Raw genomic sequence first — 24,621 nt, forward strand, 5'->3', positions numbered from 1 at the left:
GAAAACATTTTCCCATAGTATTGCCTAATACTTTTTCTCTTTAGAATTAAAATCTTATAAGCACCTCATTCCTAGAGTAAAAACAACAACAACAAAAATCACCATTCATGATACCCACAAAGAAAACCTGAAATGCTTAGCAGATTTTCTGCTTTATTTTAGAAATGCCTTTCAAGGCAATTCTTACAGAGCCCTAATAGTCATTGGTCCCCAATTTCGACTTCTATCCCCACTCCACTGGAATATCCTAAAAGCTGTTTCCTAAGCTATGGCTTCTGAGGACAATATAATCAGTGGGTACATTCTGAGCAACTCATTTGAATATTCAAATACATATTGAAAAGGCTCAATCTGGAAGTCAGGCCATCCAGGGAGGAGGACCTGTGAACTGGACAGGGCTTCAAAGCCGACCATCTGCTTGTTCATTGGTAGCAGCTGGTATAACTGGAAGAACTTGAGAAGGAAATTAGGAAACCCAGTTGAAGTTCCAACTCTGTCACTAACTGGCTGAACTGGAGTGAGTCACTGGAAACTCTTTGTTGAGCCTCAGTCTCATTATCTATAAAACTGGAACAAGGACTTTGTCATTAAGGGCCTAACTTATTTGGGAGGAAACACACGACTAGTCTGAATTTCAGTTTCTGTCCCTTTTACATTTAAACTTGTGCCCTGTCCACCTCAGAGGGTTTGGGGCTTGGGGGATTGGGGGAAGAGCGACAGGGAGAAGGTACAACCTCTCTGAGTTTCAGTTTCTGTATGTGTAAGGAGGTAACTTTCATGCATTGGAGAAGGAAATGGCAACCCACTCCAGTGTTCTTGCATGGAGAATCCAGGGACAGGGGAAGCCTGGTGGGCTGCCGTCTATGGGGTCGTACAGAGTCGGACACGACTGAAGCGACTTAGCAGCAGCAGCAGCAGCAAAGAGGTAACAACATCCGGCCGGCCCACCAGTAAAATTCCTAGAAGAGCAGAAAATGCGACCGAAAAAGATCGCAAAATGTAAAAGGCTATACATATGTGACTTGTCTCACACTTAAAACACAACAAACAGACTTAAAAAGCAATTGTGCGTCTCCTTCCTCCTAGCTCCAGTGTTACTGCCCCACAACAAATAAAGATCAGCTTGTAAGACAGCCCAGAGCGGCGACCGCGTTTGTGTGTGTGTGTTTGGGAGTGCCGGCCACACCCCGCAAAGCAGGACCTGGGCGGGAGGGGGCGTGGCGGAGCACCGTCCGCCTATCGCGACGCCCCGCCCCCGTGGCCCCTGCGCCTGCGCCCTGCGCACCTATCGGCCTCCAGCGCCCCGGCGGGAGGTAAGGGGCTCGCGAGAGGCCGCCTCGCGGGTGTCAGGCCGTGACCGAAGTGGTGGGCAGGGTGCCAGCACCGGGCGCGGGAGGGACACCCCACAGGAAGCAGGGCATCAGGTCGGAAGTGCGAGCGCTGTGGGGTCTCGACTCGACTTCTAGAAGTGGCGTTTTCGGTTGTGGAGGCGCTGTTCGAAGCGGGTATAAGGAGGCGGCCGACTGGGCGAGCTTGACGGCCTCCCGGCTCTCGGGGTGGAAAAGTTTCCGTCTTCTGCCCTGCCCGTTGACGCACTGTGGGTCCCAGATCGTCAGGGTAGCCGGAGTCTCGGTCCAGAGGCTGGCCCGTTCCTGGGCGGGAGTGAGGGGAGACGGCGTTTGGTTTCTGTGGCCCAGGTGCGCGGTGGATGACACTGAGAGGGACGGTACGAGGCTCAAGGGAAGTGAGGGGAGGTCCTGGGGCGCGAGGTGGGAGCTAGCCTCCTGTCAGCCAGACCGGCGAGAGGGCGGTGGATCGCAGAAAGCCCCACATCTAAGTCCCCTCCCCCCCTTTTTAAAATTCGGAATCGGAGGCTCACAAAACAGATCATATGGGAAGTAGGTCCAAGGGCCTTGACTTTTCTTTCCAAAGTCAGTACCCTTTCCCCCAGTCAGAAACACTAGGCGACGTGCTTGAGGGAATTATTAGGTGCCACCGGTGTGGGCAAATGTGGGAAGGTGTTCATCGCTTTTTTTGGAAGGGGGCATTGCCTGCAATTTTGGACTTTTCCTGAGAAATGGGACTTTTCGCTTATAAATAACCTTAAGTAATTTGGTTAATATCCCAGTACTTTTTCCTTATTGAGTAGTATGATACTCAGCTGGTGATAGTTGTAAGCACTCAAGGTTAAGTTTGTAAAGCACCTGGCACCCTCACCTCACCTCCGCCGCAAGTGTTAAGTGCCGTGAATACGATTGCAGTTCTTTGACTTCTAAATGTTTGTCTTATGTGAAACAGTTCACATATTATTTTAAAAGCCTTTTTACTTTGAAATAATTTTACAATTACAGAAAAGTTACAAAAGTATCTGAATTGTCTACAGTTTCCTTTAATGTTAACATCTCATATAACTATAATACAGTTAGTTACCAAAAGGAAGAAATTAATATCGGTACAACACTGTTAACTAACTCACCAACTTTCTTCAGACTTCATCACTTTTTATATTAACGGCCTTTTTCTGTTTCAGGATCCAATCTAAGATCCTACGTTGCATTTAGTTGGCATGCCTCCTTAGTCGTCTACAATCTGTGACAACTTTGAAGTCTTTTCCTGTCTTTCATGACCATTGCACTTTTGGAGAGTCCTGGTCAGTTATTTGTAGTGTGTTCTTCAGTTGGGCTTTGTCTGATGTTTTCTCAGAATGAGATTAAGGTTGTGTATTTTTGTTAATACCACAGAAGTGTATTTGCCCTTCTCAATAGTTTATCATAAGGGAGTGCATGAAATGACACTATTGTTGATCACTTGGTTAAGGTGGTATCTGCTGGGATTCTCTACTGTAAAATAACTATTTTCCCCTTTGTATTTAGTTAGTGTCTTGGGGTAGAACTTTTAAACCATTCATTTTCCCCTAAAGCTTTAATTTGCTGATTTTAGCATCCATTAATGGATCTTGCCTTCAGTAATTATTACTGTGATGTTTTGTTTCCTCCATTCCTTGTTAATTTATTAATTGGAATTTTTTGGTAAGGAAGAGCTGTCCCTTTATCCTACTTCTTTATTAATTTTTTGTATCAGTACGGACTCATTGATTTCTCTATTGGTTGTTTTCCTACACTTTTGTTATTTTATGTCTCAAGTTGTTCCAACTTCCTCCATTGGAAGTTTTTTTCAGATTTCTTCCTGTGCCCTTTTAATAGACCCTCACCCCCCCCTTCTTTTTTTTTTTTTTTAACTGCCTTACTTTTTGGCATCATAAGATGCTCCAGGCTTCTCTTAACGTTTTCCCTATCCTGGAATCCACCAGTTCTCCAAAGACCCCTGGTTTCTTTTTTGGAGAGTACTATTTAAACACCAAAGGATCTGGGCTCTAGGTGTGCTCATTGCTACTGGCATATCATCATTTCTGGTACCTGGCAGAAGACATCTAGGAAGGGGTGTGTGTGTGTGTATTTTATATATATGCACGCTCAGTCCCTCAGTCATGTCCAACATTTTGCAACCCTATAGATTGTAGTCCACCGGACTCCTCTGTCCATGGTATTCTCCAAGCAAGAATACTGGGGTGGGTTGCCATTTCCTCCTCTAGGGGATCTCCCTGACCCAGGTATCAAACCAGCATTTCCTGTGTCTCTTGCATTGGTAGACATAGTCTTTACCACTTGTGCCACCTAAGGAAGCCCATTGTATATGTATAAATGTGTGTATTTCTAGCTAGATACAGTCATCCCTTAGTATCCAAGAGAATGGTTCCAGGACCTGCTGCTGCTGCTAAGTCACTTCAGTTGTGTCCGACTCTGTGCGACCCCATAGACGGAAGCCTACCAGGCTGGCTCCTCCCTCCCTGGGATTCTCCAGGCAAGAACACTGGAGTGGGTTGCCATTGCCTTCTTCAATGCAGGAAAGTGAAAAGTGAAAGTGAAGTCGCTCAGTCGTGTCCGACTCTTCAAGACCCCATGGACTGTAGCCTACCAGGCTCCTCCGTCCATGGAATTTTCCAGGCAAGAGTACTAGAGTGGGTTGCCATTGCCTTCTCTGCTAGGACCTGCAGCAGATAGCAAAATCACTCAGGTTCCATAGTTGACTTTTTGTATCTGCAGTTCTGTATCTGCAGATTCAAGTAACTGTAGATCATGTAGTATTTATTGAAAAAATTCCACTGTGGGTAGACCCTTGCAGTTCAAATCCATATTGTTCAAAGGTCAACTGTATATCTGTATATGTCATGGAGATACAGGCATACACACACACACACACACACACACACACATATATACCCATGCATCTACAAAGATATATATTTTATTTTTATATTTATATGTGTATATATATACACACACGTAATACATATATACACACGTAATATATATATATGTATGTTTTTAAACAGGGGTTTATTCTGATACTTCTATTTCTAGAAAAATACCACATTGTTCATTATAGTCTTGCTGCTCATTTGTAACTTCTCTCTTCAACAGTGAGAAATCTGGCTTTTGTGTTCTACAAAATATTTTTTTTGTTTGTTCAATCCTAGTAATACACATAATATATTGTTAGTTTAGAATTCCTAACCCATAGTCCTATGAGAAACGAATTTACTAACTAGAGAACAGTAGAGTTGTGTGTAGTTTTTTGTTGTTGTTGTCTTTAACCTTGTGTTATCTAGTTTGTGCTGTGCTGTGCTAAGTCACTTCACTCGTGTCCAGCTCTTTGTGACCCTATGGACTGTAGCCCACCAGGCTCCTCTGTCCATGGGATTCTACAGGCAAAAATACCAGAGTGGGTTGCCATGCCCTCCTCCAGGGATCTTCTTGACCCAGGTGCCAAACCTGCATCTTACATCTTCTGCATTGGCAGGCAGATTCTTTACTACTAGTGCCACCTGGGAAGCCCAGTATCTCACATCTAGACACTGGTGTCCAGCATCTGTTTTCCAAAGTCACCTATATTAGTTATTTTCCTCCACCACTTCTTTCAGTGTGGTTATGTTCATTTGTAATACAGTTTATTTTTCATAGTTTGTATTTCATTGTGGGTTCCCCCACATTTTGTTGTTTTTGTTTTTTAATGTACAGAATTTCACCTTTTGTGGTATACAGTTCTGTAAGTTTTGATAAGTATATTTTAATTGTGTATCCACCATCATTGTCATGATACAATTCTGTTTGTTGCTCCACATATTCCATTACACTTGAAAAAAAAGTCAAAAGTAATACAACTCTGCAGAAGTTTGTGAAATTAGTCATTTTTGTGTTCCCACTAGCTTTTTTGTAGGCATATTTAAAATATTTGTGATGTTAATGTAAATATATTTTGTATCCTGTGTTTGAATTATACCATAAATATTTCCCAGTTTTTTGACTGAAAAATCAAGAAATGCTGAAAATATTTTCAACTCGTTATTTAGTCACACTCTTAAGCCACATTTTGTATTGAATTAAGACCTTCCCTTAATAGCTTATAAATGTTATTTGAACTTCTTTGTCATCAGAGTAACTGTTGGACAATTTTGTTGCAGTAACACTATACCTTATGCAGTTGTTTGAATGTTATGTTCTCCTCTTAGTTTTATATAGACATTTTATTATACTTTTATAGAAATGGAAATGGTAGAAAGAAAAAAAAAAAAACTCTCTAGAAGGAAACCAGGAGATGGAAAAGTCTCTTGGGGAGCTCTTGGGCCAGAACTTCTGCCCTGAAAGATGGCCCTTATGAGACAGCAGGTTTTTCCTTCAGCACAAAATGCTAAGGGGCAAAGTCGTGTACTCTGACCTGGAAATAGCACTTTTTGAATTCAAAAAAGAAAGTTGTCATCATAGCATAGGGGAACAGTGAAGATAAGCCAAATAGTCAATAATTTGGGTTTGTCAAGTACACCGAAAACTGATTAATGAAAGAGAAAGCAGAATCGTTTGAGTTGTATCTCAAATGCTACCTACAGTTGAGAGGCAGATGGGCTATAAAAGAGTGACTAGACAGAGGGAGCACCTTGCAAAGCCAAAAGTAGAGATTGGGTGATATTTCAACAGCGTGAGTGGATTACTTATGAACATTGTATTTTCTTGCTCATATGATAGGGAACTCTTGGAAGTGTTTGTCCGAAGAAGGAGCATGTTGCCTTTGGTGTTTTAGATATATTAATTGGTGATAATCTATGGGGGAAAATTGGAGAGGGGAAAGAGACTAAAGGAAGGCCAAATAAGACCCTTGTAATATGCTATGCATATTGTGCTGTTTGACTAGAGTGATAGATTAGAAGTAGTGTAGAAGAGACATGTGAAGGCATGTTTTAGTTCCTTTAGCATTGGAATATCAGTTTGAATACCAGGTACTTTCAAAACCATTTTGATAGGAATAATAGTATATATAAAGATAGCTTCTTAAATAATCTACATAGTGGAAGAAAACACAAGAGGCAATGTGATAAACTAGGAAATGATGTTAGACAAGTAATAGATAATTTATGAGGCTATTATGTGTTATATATAATAAGAGAAAGACATTCCCTATAGCACAAGCAGGCAGTTGATGAAAGAAGACATGCAAATAGATAATAAATCAATCTTATTAGTAATTTAAAGAATGCAAAATAAATAAGGAGACACCATTTTTGTCACCAGTTGAATGTCTAAGAAGAATGATAATATGAGATACTGGTTGGAGTATGGATAAATGGACATTTAAAATTTTTTAAAATTGAAGATTCAGTTCAGTTCAGTCGCTCAGTCGTGTCCAACTCTTTGCGACCCCATGAATCGCAGCACGCCAGGCCTCTCTGTCCATCGCTAACTCCCGGAGTTTACCCAAACTCATGTCCATCGAGTCGGTGATGCCATCCAGCCATCTCATCCTCTGTCGTCCCCTTCTCCTTTTGCCCCCAATTCCTTCCAGCATCAGGGTCTTTTCCAATGAGTCAACTCTTCACATGAGGTGGCCAAGGTATTGGAATTTCAGCTTCAGCATCAGTCCTTCCAATGAACACCCAGGACTGATCTCCTTTAGAATGGACTGGTTGGATGTCCTTGAAGTTCAAGGGATTCTCAAGAGTCTTCTCCAACATCACAGTTCAGAAGCATCAATTCTTCGGCGCTCAGCTTTCTTCACAGTCCAACTCTCACATCCATACATGACCACTGGAAAAACCATAGCCTTGACTAGATGGACCTTTGTTGGCAAAGTAATGTCTCTGCTTTTGAATATGCTGTCTAGGTTGGTCATAACTTTCCTTCCAAGGAGTAAGCGTCTTTTAATTTCATGGCTGCAGTCACCATCTGCAGTGATTTTGGAGCCCCCAAAAATAAAGTCTGATACTGTTTCCGCTGTTCCCCATCTATTTGCTGTTCCCCAATGAAGTGATGGGACCAGATGCCATGATCTTAGTTTTCTGAATGTTGAGCTTTAAGCCAACTTTTTCACTCTCTTCTTTCACTTTTCATCAAGAGGCTTTTTAGTTCCTCTTCACTTTCTGCCATAAGGGTCCCCATCTATTTACCATGAAGTGATGGGACCAGATGCCATGATCTCCGTTTTCTGAATGTTGAGCTTTAAGCCAACTTTTTCACTCTCCTTTTTAATTTTCATCAAGAGGCTTTTTAGTTCCTCTTCACTTTCTGCCATAAGGGTAGAAAGTGTGCCATCTGCGTATCTGAGGTTATTGATATTTCTCCTGGTAATCTTGATTCCAGCAGTATCAAGTAACAGTAAGAAAAGGCAAAATGGATGTATAGTTGACATAAAATACTGTTATTTTTTCTGGTATACAACATAATGATTCAACAATTGTATCCATTATGAATTTAACATCATGATAAGTCTAGTAACCATCTGTCATCCTGCAAGGTCATTACAGTATTATTGACCAAATTCTCTGTGCTGTACCTTCATCCCTATGACTTTATAACTGGAAATCTCACCCATTTCACCCACTACACTGCCTTCTTTCTGATGACCACCAGTTTGTTCTCTGTATCTATGGGTCTGTTTCTGTTCTGTTTTTCTTTTTAAATTTCAGGTATTTGTGAAGTCATATGATATTGGTCTTTCTCTGACTTATTTCACTTAACAGAATACCCTCTAGGTTCATCCATGTTGTTGCGAGTGGCAAGATTTCATTCTTTTTTGTGGCTGAGTAATAGTCCATTGTGTGTGTGTGTGTGTGTGTGTGTGTGTGTGTGTGTGTGTGTGTATCACATCTTCTTTAGCCATTCATCTATCTTCAAACACTTAATAGTTGCTTCCATATCTTGCTAATGTGAATAATGCTCTATGAGCATAGGGGTGCATGTATCTTTTCAATTACTGTTTTCATTTTCTTCAGATAAACACCCAGAATTAGAATTGCTAAATCATATGACAGTTCTGTTTTTAATTTTTTTAGTAACTTCCATGCTGTTTTCTATAGTGGTTGCACCAATTTATATTCCCACCACAGTGCATAAGGGTTCCCTTTTTTCCACATCCTTGCCAACAACCAGCATTAATTATTTCTTGTCTTTTTTGATGATAGCCATTTTGACAGGTGTGAGGTGCTTTTGACTAACTTTTCCCTGATAATTAGTGATACTGACAATCTTTTCATGTGTCCTAGGAAAAAAATGTCTATTTAGATTCTCTACCAATTTTTTAATTGGATTATTTTTTGATATTGAGTTGTGTGAATTAAAATTCCATGGACAGAGGAGCCTGGTAGGCTACAGTCCATGGGGTCACAAAGAGTCGGACACGACTGAGCAACTTCACTTTCACTTTGTATATTTTGGATATTAATGCCTTATCAGATACATTATTTGCAAATATCTTTTCTCATTTAGTAGGTTACCTTTTTGTTTTGTTGATGGGCTCCTTCCCTGAGAAAGCTTTTTAGTTTGATGTACTCCTATTTGTTTGTTTGCTTTTGTTGCCCTTTCCTGAGGAGAAAGATCTAAAAATGTTGCGGAGACCAATGTCAAAGAGTGTACTGTCTGTGTTTTCTTCTAGGAGCTTTGTGGCTTCAGGTCTTTCATTTAAGTCTTTAATCCAGGTAAATGGACACTTTGATATGTCCTTCTCCAGATATGTTGCTAGTGGGAATGTAAATAGGCACAACCTTTTTTGGGACTTCTAATATTAAAAGCCTTAAAAAATGTGTCTTCCTGTTAATTCTACTTCCAGGTATTTATTTTAAAGAAATAATCATAGATGGTTGTATGGACTTATATGTAAGGAGGGTAATTACACTGTGGTGTAGTTTATAATAGGGGAAAAATGAAAACATCCTAAATAGCCAACATTAGATGATTAAATCATTGAACATCTATATAATGTGATACTATGCTGCTATAAAAAACATTATAGAAAAATAATTACATGGAAACATTTTTATTATATTTAATCAGGTTGTTCAAAATAAATCTTTTATTTGTTCTTTTATTCATACCTTCCTTTGTTCACCCAGTAACAGTATACTTTATTACATTTTTTTGCTCCTTGCCATTCTTTTCCTTTGGGTTTATTTTCTTTATTGTTAAATCATGCCTTTTAGTAGTTCTTTTAATAAAGGGCTTTGTAATAAACTCGGTCTTTGTAGGTCTGAAAATGATTATTTTACTCTCACTTATAAATAATAATTAATCTGGATATATATCAAATCACCACTTTGAAGATATTTCTGTCTTTTGCTATGTTGCTTTGATGAAAAGTTTGCTGCTTTTGTTGTTTTAGTTTGTCTTTTATATCTGCTTTGCTTTTTATAGTTTTTCCTTAATGTTCTGAAATTTCCCATCTGTGTATTTTGGTAAATTTTTTTTTTTTAATGCTACTTGGTGCTTATATGCATTTTCAGTTTGAAATTTTACATCTTAATTCTTAGCATATTCTCTTTGAATAGTGCCTTTTCAGTTCAGTTCAGTTGCTCAGTCGTGTCTGACTCTTTCCAACCCCATGGACTGCAGTACGCCAGGCTTCCCTGTCCGTCACCAAGTCCTGGAGCCTACTTAGACTCATGTCCATCGAGTCAGTGATGCCATCCAACCATCTCATCCTCTGTCATCCCCTTCTCCTCCAGCCTTCAATCTTTCCCAGCATTAGGGTCTTTTCCAATGAGTCGGTTCTTCACGTGAAGTGGTCAAAATATTGGGGTTTCAGCTTCAGCATCAGTCCTTCCAATGAATATTCAGGACTGATTTCCTTTAGGATAGACTGGTTGGATCTCCTTGCAGTCCAAGGGACTCAAGAGTCTTCTCCAACACCACAGTTCAAGAGTATCCATTCTTCGGCGCTCAGCCTTCTTCCAAGTCCAACTCTCACATCCATACATGACCACAGGACAAACTGTAGCCTTGACTAGACGGACCTTTGTTGGCAAAGTAATGTCTCTGCTTTTGAATATGCTATCTAGGTTGGTCATAACTTTCCTTCCAAGGAGTAAGCGTCTTTTAATTTCATGGCTGCAGTCACCATCTGCAGTGATTTTGGAGCTTAATGGAGACTTAATGACTCTGGTTCAGTTCAGTTCAGTTCAGTTGCTCAGTCGTGTCCGACTCTTTGCGACCCTATGAATCGTAGCAGGCCAGGCCTCCCTGTCCATCACCATCTCCCGGAGTTCATTCAGACTCACATCCATTGAGTTGGTGATGCCATCCAGCCATCTCATCCTCTGTTGTCCCCTTCTCCTCCTGCCCCCAATCCCTCCCAGCATCAATCTTTTCCAATGAGTCAACTCTTTGCATGAGGTGGCCAAAGTACTGGAGTTTCAGTTTTAGCATCATTCCTTCCAAAGAAATCCCAGGGCTGATCTCCTTCAGAATGGACTGGTTGGATCTCCTTGCAGTTCAAGGGACTCTCAAGAGTCTTCTCCGACACCACAGTTCAAAAGCATCAATTCTTTGGCGCTCAGCTTTCTTTATAATCCAACTCTCACATGCATACATGACCACTGGAATGTGACTCCTACTTGTTATTGAGCTTCTCATTTTATCCTTTATGTTGCTTATCTTCTTTTTCCTTTTTCCTTTGTTCTGACTGATAGCTTACAGCCAATAGTTCTCATTCCAGCTACAAAATTTACTGTTTAGCCCACCTTTGGAGGTTTTTATTTGTAGAATTTTTACTTGGTTTATTTTCAGATTGGCCTGTTAGTGTTTCATAATATTATCTAATTTAAAAAAAAAATCTGTTTCTTTATATTTTTATTTTAAAATGTACCAATTTTAATTTCATTTTTAGATTACTTTATTATCTCTAGACCCTGAGCTATGAATTTTCCCATTTTGTTGGGTCTGTTGACCAACTCTTTTGACTGAATTTTCCTGTGCACTCTAATGTCCACTAACCACTTTAGCTGTTAGACTCTTTATTTGTGGTGGCTGGAGATTTTCCTTTTCTGCTTTCAAGCTTAGATCAAATGTAAAGACCAAGTTTCTGGTGGATAAGATAATTTGTATAACCAACACTTCAAAGAGAGAAACATTATTTAAAGTAATAGTTTTTAATGTTTGTGGAGTGATAGAGTGTTTTGATAATTTCATGAAAGCAATTGACTCTATCTTCTGAAATAATTAAAAAATAGTCCTAGTTTTTTGTAAAGATTCAGTGACTCCTCCAAGTCCTGAACCCTTATCTGTATGTGCCCCAGTCTAGGATACCACAATGAAATTAACATAGTCAACTCATTTATTTTTAATATGGGAGAGGTTGTGGCTAATTAGATAGCATGAAAACATGATGTACAGGAGTGGTTTTCAAGCTTGCTTAGGCAGTGGAAGACCTTTATTTACATAAAATAAAATAAGTTCAAATTTATGAAATTAATGAAACAAAAGTTTCTGAAGCTGAAGCAGGTGTGGGGTCCTGGAGCCTGCCCACTTGACAGCTTTTATCATCACCTACCCTGACCCCAAAGACATAACCCTAGACTCTCTGCAACACTGGTAGAAAAACTACTGGTGAATTAGAAAGAACTTTTGATTGTACTCTCAGGAATACTGGGTTCTTATTCCATCTCTGTCACTGGTTACTTGTATTGATTATAGACAATGCTAATTACTCTGTAAGAAAGGGAAGAGGCAATTTAAAGAACATCAGTGAGAAGAGTTGCATTTTATATTTCAAGTGTATAATTAGATATATATTGGAAATAGAGTTTGATACAGCAGAAATGTTAAGGATAAAATTTTTTCTTCCAGTTTTGCAAGTTGACACCTGTTTAGAAAACATTATTCACTGTCAAAGATACATTGGGTGATGAAGACTTGAACAGTATGCTTCTGGTTTTTTGGGAAAAGTTATTTAAATATATACATACATTATATTAAAAAGACCTGTAAAGACATACATCAAAATGGAAAAAATAGGGGGATGGGGGGAAGGAAAAATGGAAAGAGTAGCTAACTGTAAGTGAGATGATCATTGATTTTGTTTTATTCTCTATTTCCTAGTTTCTAAACATTTTAAAGTGAATATACCTAACTTGTGGGAAGGATGGGGTGGGAAGGGGGTTCAGGAGGGAGGGGACACTTGTATGGGGGACACTTGTATGCCTATGGCTGAGTCATGTTGATGTATGGCAGAGGCCATCACAATATTGTAATTATCCTCTAATTAATATAAATAAATTTAAAAACATTTTTAAGTTTGTTAACAAGCCACTCAGGTTCAGCATCAAGTTGAGTATGTGTTCAGAATATCTTACAAAATTACCTAATTGTTGGTTTTTAAAAATAATGGAAATTAATTTTTAAAATTCTTAAATATTTCCCTTTTAGGTTTTTCTGCATGAGTGGAGAAGATAATTGTTGCAAGTAGGAGAGACACAGCATTTTTTTAGGATGTCTGAAGATGAAGAAAAAGTGAAATTACGGCGTCTTGAACCAGCTATCCAGAAATTTACTAAGATAGTAATTCCAACAGATCTGGAGAGGTTAAGAAAGCACCAGATAAATATTGAGAAGGTGAGTTTTTTCATTTTCTTTTTTTCCAGTTTTTTATTTTTCTACTAAAGAAACAGTTACATATTCTGATTTATATTTGTTGTGCATTTCACCTCCATTGAAAATCTCAGGCAAGAGACTTTGCTAAAACATCTAGCTCCTGTTGATTTAACAACATTGTTCATTTTTTCTGTTCTACAAATACTCCTCTCATATTATTCCTTTTTTAATGAAAAGATATAAGAATAGAATCTATGCTTTTTTAGTTGTACATAGTGATGAATTAGCAGTTAATAATTAGAATTTGTTTGATAGTTGACTATAATGTGAAGGTGATGGATTTCCGCTAAAGGGCTTGCCTTAATTTCATTCACCCAGTGGCAAGTTTTCTTAACTGTGAGAGTGTGTTCATCAGTAACTCCTGTCCTTTTCAAGTGCTTTTGGATTAAAGAGGTAAATCATTTTTTGATATGAGAGAATTTCCCAGCTTCATGGCTTCCCTTTGAGGAAACCCCAAAGTCCAAATATTAGCTAGAGGTCACCTTACGAGATAGGTAGGGAGAAGAACTAGCGTTGGGGACTATGGTGGAGGTTGCATACAACCTGGCCCAGCTAGGGTCTGATGGAGTGGTTGTGGCATTTATGGGAACATGAAGTTTACTGTGTACTGAGCATGGATTTGGCAGGTTGTGTTGTCTTATTTGCTGTGGGACAAATCAGTGGTATTTGATCTCTCAGGAGAACCTCCCCCAGTACAAATTTTAAGTTGTGAGGGCCTCCATTAAATGTTTTTTGGCTGGGAGTGGGTGGGAGGTGGAAGTGGTCATTAAGCCTTTCAGTATAAACAGAATTTATCACCCTCAACTCTGTACCTTATACAAGTAAGAAGAGTGCCAGCTTTTTATCTCATGGATACCAACTGTCTTTCTAGTACTTAAGTCTTCTGTAAAAGTTTAGAAAGTAAGTTCCAAGAAAAATAAGGTGAAAATTTCAATGCAAATATGAATAGAATTCAAGATTAACATTTCATAATCTTTTAGTTTCTTTCTTCTTTCTCCATGATAAGTATTATGACTTTTAAGGATGAAGGGGTTGTCTGGTAAACTGGTTATTCTTGTTGTGAGCAGAAATAAAGATTCCATGCTTTAATGAATAAGGAAGGCGCGTTCTTTTAGCATTGTAACAGTATGGAAATGGAGTTGTTTACTTTTGATCAATGGTATCTGGGTGGGAGGTTTGATAAGGTGTGTTTCAAAGTCCTGAGCTTATGTTGAAGTGTTCAGTTAACGAGATAAGAATTTGGCAAATGAATTGATTCTGAAAGGAAGAAATAAGTGGACTGTGGTCTATTAAGACTCTTTCTTTCTTTCATTGTCCTATTTTGCCTTTGACATTTTTCCCTTTGGCACATTGCCCCTTTCTTGTATTTATTCTACACAAACATACCTGCTGTTATTACCCTCAGATCCTAGCCACATGTACCACCCGATAATCGATGGAAAGGCCAGAACCTGGGAGAAAGGTGGGTGGGGATAGAAACAGGTCTGTTACTGATTTAATTTGCTGTGCCAGACTTCAGAAAAGAAATTATTCTAGAGTTATATAGATCTTTTTCTGCCAGAACATTTTTTCCTCTAGCATTTTCTGAAAATTTTACTTTTTGAGAAACTTTTAAATGGTATCAGAATAATTTACTGTATAGGTGATGTCTGAGACTAAGCAGTTATACTTACACTGAGCTATGTTTTAGTCCATAATCTTGATCATTCTATCTCTAGGCCTTCTAGTTTAGTTTTAATGGTGATTTTTTTAATCTATATAAGTTTGAATAGCATATTTTAGATACTTTGTGGCAGTGTAAAAACATTAAAAAGCCACTGCCTTTACTGTGGACAATAGAGTTAAGAACTAAATTTAGAGTCCAGGTGTCTAACAGTGCCTCATTTTCAAAAAGAGATAGTCTTCTTGAGGGAAGGGTGTAGAAAGATAAAATATTTATTATGTTAGCCATCAGTCATCCAATATGAATTTAAAAGAAGAAAGTCACACTGAAGGGAAATTGAAGGTAAGCCTTAGCAGAGTGATTGGGCAACATCTGAAAACAATGAGAGTAGTGTGCTGTGGACACCTGGGACTATATTCCATAGGTCCTTCAGCATTATGTTTTATTACACATGATAGACTTGATTAGAATGTAATCCTGAAATTTGAAGTGTTAGCATTTCAGCTTTGTTATCTAACATAGAATAGACTTAAGCATAGTTAATAGGAACAACAACATAATAAGCTTTGAACATAATTTTCTTTGTTTAATTTTATAGAATTTTTGGGGAAAACTTACTGTGTAGCATGCCCCACCATACATATCCTCCTGATTACCTGGTTGTGGTACCTCTAGTTAACTGAGTCTTTCTGGAATAGTGCTGTTCCTTTGGCTTACTTCTCACTGCTTTCTCTCCCACTGTCCACCCCTTCTTCAACCCTGGGTTTCAACTTTCTCTGCTCTGCTAAGTCAACTGCAACATATCCATTCTCTTTCCAGCTTCCAAAATGTTAAAGTTTCTTGTCAGTTAATATCTCCTGTTGTATTCTCATTATTCTTGTGGGTTGATCCCTTTTAAAGTTCTTTACTGTAATTTTGGTTAAATTTTGAAAAAAGGCAGAGATGAATATTTCTTTTATCTGCCAGGTTTAATGAGAAGGGAAATTATTACAGGATATAAATATATGTTAGCTTTTCATAAGTGTTGGTGTTTGCTGTTTCTTATATTTTTAGCGTTGAAAGTTATGTAAAAAATTAGGTCTCTAATCTGTAAGAAGTTTACCCTCCAGTTAAAGAAATAAGATAGGAAATAATTCAGATATGATGAGGCAACATATAATTAAGTGTGAAAATGAGTGGTATGGACTATTTAGGCAGTATGAAGCCTGAACTATGTGGTACCAAATCAGATATAATCAGTCTTGTTGATTTGTTACTTTTGATTTGGTTTCATTTATTTGTTTTTTTAACTTGTGATTACCACAAAAACTATTCCCATTTCTCTTTTTAGTATGAGAATGTTTGTTTCAATCTTACAATCACATTTCCCCCCTCATAGTTTTTTTCTGCTGGACGCCTGATTCAGTTTGCTTTCTCCTGTGTTATAGGATAGGAAAGCCTCAGCACAGGTGGTGATGATAATGGGTCTAATGGTGATAATTTCATGCTTGTCAGTGTTTGGTTAGCAATGAAAAATAGACATATCTGACTAATGAGACTTGAGGGAAAAACATGTTTGGGATATGGAACTTCTGGAAAAGACTTTTCTACTGTATAAAGATGTACACGGGAGGAAGCAGTTCTGCTGGTCTTATGTCTCCCTGTTGTATATGTAACTATAGCCAGGAGGGGATAAGTATGAGAGTGAAAACTCTTTGTTGAAGGTAATAAAGCAGACAGAACTTGGGTGCTTGACAACCTTGTAAGCTTCTGAACTAAACTACCCTTGAATTTATCATCCCACTTTTAGGGTGCTGTTTATGTGAGGTAATAAATATCTTTATTAGTAAAGCCATTTCTTTAAACTTTGAGCTTTCTGTTATTTGCAACCAAAAACATCCTAATTGTGTCCACTGTGCAAATAGACAATACAAAAAAATGACATTTTGTAAAAACAGTGCATTTTAGAAATGTTTGTCAGTGGTCCCAACTTAACTAATTTTTTAGGAGGTTATTTCTTGTAATTTCCCCCCCAACACACATTAAATCATTTAAAGCCTTTTCTCCTCTGCAGGTATTTGGAATGACAGCCTTTAATAATTAAACCTAATTTAGGTTTAACATTGTGTAGCAAACATAAAGTCTGAGCTATTTTCTTTTTCTTAGAATTTTGTTGTGAGACATAAGGTTTCATCTATTCGGTCTTCATCCAAGACACTAATCTCTTCTACAACTTACTTGACATGTGAGCAAATAATAATAATAAAGACAGTAGCTGTTGTGTTTATCTGTTGAATGCTGTATAAAGTTTTTGTATTTATCATATTTAATCTCACAGCATCCCGATAGGTTAGCCTTTTTATTGTCTTCCTTTTTTAGGTGGGGAAGCAGACTTGGAGTGGTTAAATTACTTTCTTGAAATCACCATGCTGCTAAATATATTAATCTTCTAATATTGTGCCTGAAATATAGCATGATTTAAGTTTGTTCTCACTCTTTTTTGGTTTTTGTTTTCCTCTTAGTCTTGTCTATTGTGGAGTGTTCTATTTTTATGCTCATTTTCCAGTGAAGAAGGAAAATGGAAAAAATAGAATTGAATACTCTGGCTTTCCTACATTTATTAGCAGTATCCACTCCATTTGCTCATCTTTCAAACTTTGTTTTTTGTTCAAATCCCAACTTAGTAACATCCTGTGGAACATTACCTGGTTGACTCCATCCTGGGTCAGATACAAATACAGCATCCCCACACAGCACTGTGCAGTAGACCTTCAGGTTCACAACCATTTTAACCATTCATGGGGAGTCTGCAGAGGCCCATGATTGATCTCTAGAGAGTTGTAAAGGTAACAGTAAAATCTTTCTCATAGTGTTATTTTGAGGATTGAGATATTATATAAAGAATCCCTGAATGCAAAGTTGATACTTGGAAATGAGTTACTTAACAAGTAAGTTACTGTTTTCAGGTACTCAACATTGGTGCTGTCAGTTAATTGTTTATAATCATTAGGAGAGTCACAACATTCCTGAGATCCTTTGTGTTTGAGTTTTACATTTTTCATATATGGCAGACACAATAAGGTGAATTACTTTTAACCTCACTGTAGGGTGGATATTATTTATCTTCATTACATGAGTAATCCTAATTTTATGGCTTATGCTCATTGGACTATCTGTTAATATTATGTAGCTTTACTTTTTGAGTCTTTGATTTTTTTCTTTTTTATTGAGTTTAATAATTTATTTGAATTGAATACTTAAACTTTTCATTATCTACAATAATCTCATCCTACCTGGTTAATCCTCCATAAAGCCATCATCTTCCCTATAAGGGGTTCTGATCATTCAGATCATTGAGATATCCTCTTATTTCTGGCAAAAGAAGCTTTTCATCTACTTTCTCTGCTTCTTTCTCATCATCTTCCCATCATACATTATACCACAAACACACTGATCTTATGTCAGTCCTTTGGATACCACATATAATTTTACAGTTCCATAGTATTTCTGGGTCTTTTTCTCTCCAACTGAAGCATTTTTTTTTTCCTACTATGCCTGTAAATTTAAATAAATCTTTTAAGTGTCAGCATAAGGTTTAAAGTGCTTTTATACCCTAAACTCCTAAATCCTGAACATTCTCTGTGTTATATCATCATAAAATTTCCCGAACCTATAATAAATAACTTGCGCTTCCCTGGTGGCTCAGATGGTAAAGAATCCTTCTACAACGTGGGAGACGTGGGTTCGATCCCTGGGTTGGGAAGATCCCTTGGAGGAGGGAACGACTACCCACTTCAGTATTCTTACCTGGAAAATCCCCATGGACAGAGGAGCTTGGCAGGCTACAGTCCATGGGGTCGCAAAGACTCAGATATGACTGAGTGACTGAGCACATAGTGAAAACATTATATAATTTTGGAAAATCATTTTTAATAATTATGATTAGCTTTTATGTTTTTATACTCTATGCAATATGAGGCAGAATTATTATCATTGTTTTTCAATTTTGAATCAGAATATTCTGGAAGATGAAATGACATAAAATGTGAGCCTACAAATACATAAAGTTGTTTAAGTAGATGGTGAGGCGTTCTAGAGAGAACTCTTAGCCCGGGTACTACTCTTAGAATATTTGTTCTCCTTGCTGAGCAGGCAAAGTGAAACTGAGAGACCTGGTGTCACTGCCAAAGAGCACAAAGGGATTAATGTCGGGAAGCCTGAAAATGCCTGTGCAGAGGTGTTCATCACACGGTGGTGTGGGTTTATAATCAGGGTTATCCAAAATGATAAACTAGAAGAGAGGGCAAAAGGAGACAAGGTGTTCACCAGGATGAGAATGGTGGACACGGCTTTTTCTCACCAGCATAAGAATGTGCTTTGGTCTCTTTTGGGAAAGTCTAGGGGAAAGGCTCGGAGAAGGCAATGGCACCCCACTCCAGTACTCTTGCCTGGAAAATCCCATGGACGGAGGAGCCTGGTAGGCTGCAGTCCGTGGGGTCGCTAAGAGTCAGACACGACTGAGCGGCTTCACTTTCACTTTTCACTTTCATGCACTGGAGAAGGAAATGGCAACCCACTCCAGTGTTCTTGCCTGGCGAATCCCAGGGACGGGGGAGCTTGGTGGGCTGCTGTCTATGGGGTCGCACAGAGTTGGACACGACTGAAACGACTTAGCAGCAGCAGCAGCAGGGGAAAGGCTGTTTCTGTGAATGTTGGATTCTCTGCTTGTGCCTGTTCCACTGGTATACCATGAGGCCATGAGACACATGAAGAACAACATGAATGCATGTGGTGAGACAAAACATCTTCCTGAAATGACTGAAAAACTGTATCTATGATTTTTTTTTTTCTGTAGTTGTTTTTCCTCTTTCTTGGTCCAGTTTATTCATAGCAGTTAAGGGTATTTATTAGAAGTTGCAGTATCCAGCAGAGGAAAAGAACGGAATCTGAATCACATTGGGGATGTCATTCTGAGTTCCATCCACCTTGAAATATTGGGGCAAAGCTTAGTGGCCTGGAAGCCACATAAGAGCAAATAGTGCTGAGACAAATCCTTCTGCCCACTCTGTGAAAAGTGTATATCCAATAGCATCTAGAAAATATTTCCTTCCAAAGTTGCTATGTTTAAAAACCTTTTAGAGAGAAGCCCTAAGGAGAAGCCCTTGGCAAAGCAAACTGTTTTATGAAATCTCTTGACAGGTAATCTGCTCATCATTCCTTTTCCGTCTCTTTGAATCGAGTCTTTGATATTTTCTATGTAGACAGTCATGATGACAGACTGTTTTATTTTTTCCTTTCTACTCTTTGCCTGCCTACTTCCTTCTTTCTTTTCTCTCTTCTGTTTCCTCTCCTTCCCCTCTCCTCCTCCCTTCCTTCCTTCCCTCCTTTGCTTTCTTCTCTCACTTCCTTTCTTACCTTATTGTCCTGGCTATGGCCTCCAGTGCAAGATCAGAACTCCTTACCTTGTTCTCAATATTAGGGAATGATCTTTTACCACCACACATGATGTTAACTGTAGAGTTTTTACAGATGCTTCTATGAGATTGAGGATGTTAACTTCTTTTTTAAGTTTCTGATAAGTTTTATAATGAATAGATATTTAACAAATGGTTGTCTTTAAATCTACTATCTTGCTCTTTTTGTCTGTTTGTTCCATCTATTCTTTCTCCCCCCTTTTTTTTTTTCATGTTTTACTCCCTTTTGGATTAATTGCATATTTTTAAGATTGTGTTTTTTTCTCTTTTATTGGCTTATTAATTATACCTCTATGTTTTTATTTTTAAATGGTTCCTTTACAGTTCAGAGTATTCATCTTGAACTTATGATAGTCTACCTTCAAGTAATGTGTTATATATATATCACTTCACATATAAAAATTTTATGACAATGCACTTCAATTTCTTCTCTCAGAATCTATGTAGTATTATTGTAATATAATTTATGTCCGTCTAGTCAAGGCTATGGTTTTTCCAGTGGTCATGTATGGATGTGAGAGTTGGACTATAAAGAAAGCTGAGTGCTGAAGAATTGATGCTTTTGAACTGTGGTGTTGGAGAAGACTCTTGAGAGTCCCTTGGACTGCAAGGAGATCCAACCAGTCCATCCTAAAGGAGATTAGTCCTGTATTCTTTGGAAGGACTGATTTTGAAGCTGAAACTCCAGTACTTTGGCCACCTGATGCAAAGAGCTGACTCATTTGAAAAGATCCTGATGCTGGGAAAGATTGAGGGCAGAAGGAGAAGGAGATGACAGAGGATGAGATGGTTGGATGGCATCACTGACTCAATGGACATGGGTTTGGGTGGACTCCAGGAGTTGGTGATAGACAGGGAGGCCTGGCGTGCTGTGGTTCATGGGGTCGCAAAGAGTCGGACACGAGTGAGCAACTGAACTGAACTGATTTTACCATTTTCAGTGCTCTCACTTTTTTGTAGAGACAGGTTTCTGTCTGGTAGTGTTTTCTCATCAACCTGAAGGACTTCCTTTCACATTTCTTGTAGTGCAGTTTTGCTGGTGATAATGAATTCTGCTTGCTTTTTGTGTTTGGAAAAAAGTCTTATTTGGCCTTCAATTGAAAAAAAAATATTTTTTCTTGGTATAGAATTCTAGGTTGACTTTTAGATTGTTTTAGTACTTTCAAGATGTTGCTTCAGTGTTTTCTGGTTTGCACTGTTTATCACAAGAAGTCTTCTATCATTCTTATCTGTGTTCCTCTGTACTTCACATCTTTTTTCCTCTTACTGTTTTTTAGATTTTACTATCACTTGTTACGCATTAGTATACATTTCTTCATTTTCTTATTTATGGTATTCCTTGAGTTTCTTGGATCTGTGGATTTATAGTTTTTACCAAATTTGGAAAAGCTTTGGCCATTCATTTTTCTTTTTTTCCTTCCTTGTTGAGATATAACTGACATGCAGAACTGTGTAAGGTGTACAACATAATGATTTGACTTACATATATCATGAAATGATTATCACAAAGAAATAATGAATGCCTATCATCTCATACAGATACAAAATAAAAGAAAAAAAATAGATTAGGATTTACTCTCTGTTTAATAACTTTTGTATGTAACATGCAGCAGTGGTAATTATCTTAATCATACATTATCTCCCTGGTTCTTATATATCTTATGACTGAAAGTTTGTATCTTTTGTCCATAAACTATATGATTCCTTCTTTATAAGGAATTCCTTCTTTAGTTGTGGAAAATCTTTTCTGGTAGTCTTTAAGTTGTTCTCATCCATACTTGCTCTGAAAATTTTGGTGCACCTGTGGGAGGAGGTGAGCTCAGGATCTTCTTACTCTACCATCTCAGCCACTATCTCATTAATTTTTCACATATTTTTTCTCTCCTTCAGGGAGTCCAACTTCATAACAGTTGCTTTCAGTTTTCAATGTTGCTTTCAATTGGCCTTTGATTATTGATACTATATTCATTTATTGGCCATCTTTTTTTTCTGTTTCATTTTGGATGGTTTCTGTTTTACATCTTTAAATTTACTAATCTTTTCTTTGCATGTCTTAACCTGTTCAATCCATCCATTTCATTTTTCATTTCAGCTACCTTTTTAATTTTAGGAATTGAATAAAAACTATCTTTCATATCTCCATATCTTCAGTTTTCTTCAGCTTTCTTAAACATGGAATACATCATAACTTTTAATATCTTTGTCTTAATTCCATTATCTCTATCATATCTAAGTCTGTTTCTGTTGATTGGTTTTTCTTATTATAGATCATATTTTCCTGCTTTTTTTTTTTTTTTTGCATACATGCTGCTGCTGCTGCTAAGTCGCTTCAGTCATGTCTGACTCTGTGTCAGACATGTCCCCATAGACGGCAGCCCACCAGGCTCCCCTGTCCCTGGGATTCTCCAGGCAAGAACACTGGAGTGGGTTGCCATTTCCTTCTCCAATGCATGAAAGTGAAAAGTGAAAGTGAAGTCGCTCCGTCGTGTCCAACTCTTAGCAACCTCATGCATGGTAATTGTTTATTGGATGCCAGACATTCTGAATTTGTTGGATACTGAATATTCCAAAATTTCTTTGAGTACTTTTGAACTTTATTTATTCTGAGATACATTTAAGTTATTTAGGACCAGTTTGATCCTTTTGAGGCTCTTTTAAGCTTGCAGAGGATCAGAACAGCCTTTGTTCCAGGCCTAACTTTCCCTCACACAGTACAGTACTTTGGAGTACTCTGCCTGATTCCAGTATGTTGAGAGATTTTTCTACTCTGACTGGTGGTCACATGAACTGTTTCTGGGCTTGTGTGATTTTGGGGGATGAGCCTACCTGGTCTTTTTCAGTGATTCTTTTTCTGACGTCAGGTAGTTTCCTTATGTGTTTGTGCTGCTCTGTACTCAGCTGAAGACTCAAAAGCAAAACCCACCAGATCTCTGGAACTCTCTCTGTATGGTCATCTCCTGTTAATGCAGTTATATCCTCACATGCAGCTTTTTCTTCTCTGATACTCTGCTCCATGAATTCTTGCAGCCCTGACTTCTCTGGATTCTCTGTTTCCTTAACATTAATTTTTATTAAAAATATCATGACAGATTAGTATTAAGTAATGAATTTTAAAATGACTTGTTTTCACATATGTATCTTTGGCTTCCATTCCCTTATTTTATTAATATAACACTATCTAAAAGAGCATTTATACTGAATCTGCTGGCATCATTCAATTTTTATTAGAAGTGAAAGTAGTAAATTTGAAATTTATTTGATTGGGTAGTGGTTTTAAGTTTATGTTTGGCAAATATATTTTCAATATAGTCTCGTTATTTTTAAGCGTAATGGCTATTGTTTAGTTCTTAGATGTAAAAAAAATTCAGGAGTTATCAAGAGTTTTTTTTTTTTGCTGCATTGTGAACAATAGAGAATATAAAAATACCCTGGAAAAAATTTTAGTGCTCTACTTTTATAATCTGTTAGGCCTTCTGTGTATATATGGGACATTTTCATGTTTATGTGCTTTCAGAATATTTCTAGGATGATTTTGTGTGTATGTGTGTGTGTGTGGGTGGTATACCAAAAATATGTTTGATGTCATTATTCACATCTACTGACATCTTAATTATTTGGATTTTAAAAATTTCAACCAAAAATAATATGTGATATTTGACATTGTTTATATTTTGTGCAAATATTGTCATGTTACCAGATTTTGCTATGGTTCTTCTCAAATGAAAAATTTTTCATTATGCTCATTAAATTTCTTAGATGAAACTCTGAAAACTAAACATTATCTAGGTAAAAAGCTAAAATATATAAAATGTTCATTCTCATTTTTACATACTTTCTAGTCTGTGATATCGATGTTCCTTTTTCTCAAATGAGATTTTAGTTTTCAGTAGTTGACGCTATCATTAACAGACATTTCAAAATCTTCATGTATAGTAAGAATATCTGATGAATGCTGTTAATCTTTTCATTTTTCACATTCTTTTACATTCTCAGTCTTTATTTTTTTCACCTCCAAGGAGTATGCATTATAGACAAAATACATACTCTTTTTCAGTAAAAGAAAGTAAAGTATTTAGTGGTTTTTATTTGTTTTACCATTTGCCAGAATTTTGTGTGTAATGTTTTTGAAAACTTCCTACCTGTATGGTCTTTGGACAGTTAATTCCCACTACTAAGTCAGTAACTTTTTTAGCTGGCATGTTTAAGTTTGGGTGGGTGAGTGGGGATTTTTGTGGTAAACTGGGGATAATCACTTAGTGATTAAAAAAAATTCAGTACCTTTCCTTTTCTTTCGTACAGTATCAGAGGTGCAGAGTATGGGACAAGTTGCATGAAGAGCATATCAATGCAGGACGTACAGTTCAGGTAAGGCTATTTTATTGTTTCAGGTAAATCAATATGAAAAAGACAGTCTTAATTAAATTTTGCTAAAATAAATACCCTTGTAGCTGAATCCTTTTATTGTACTTGTAACTGTTTCCTTAAAGATGCATTTTTAGCAGGAATTATTGAATCAGATGTCAGTCATATTTTTAAG

At 37.6% G+C, this 24,621-nt stretch overlaps 1 protein-coding gene across 5 annotated transcripts in view; it reads left to right on the forward strand.

Annotated features, from left to right (window-relative positions):
- Positions 1-1,171: 1,171 nt before the first annotated feature.
- STX17 (syntaxin 17) overlaps positions 1,172-24,621 on the forward strand; it is a 70,814-nt gene continuing 47,364 nt past the window's right edge. The window contains exons 1-3 of one of the 5 annotated variants that reach the window (XM_006045833.3): positions 1,172-1,313; positions 12,744-12,929; positions 24,384-24,449. In XM_006045833.3, coding sequence (XP_006045895.1) covers positions 12,807-12,929; positions 24,384-24,449 — 189 coding nt within the window. In that variant the 5' untranslated portion in view covers positions 1,172-1,313; positions 12,744-12,806. The other 4 variants (XM_006045834.3, XM_006045832.4, XM_006045830.4 and 1 more) reach the window with 4 other exon arrangements.

This window comes from Bubalus bubalis, chromosome 3 (assembly GCF_019923935.1).
Source record: "Bubalus bubalis isolate 160015118507 breed Murrah chromosome 3, NDDB_SH_1, whole genome shotgun sequence".
Taxonomy (NCBI): domain Eukaryota; kingdom Metazoa; phylum Chordata; class Mammalia; order Artiodactyla; family Bovidae; genus Bubalus; species Bubalus bubalis.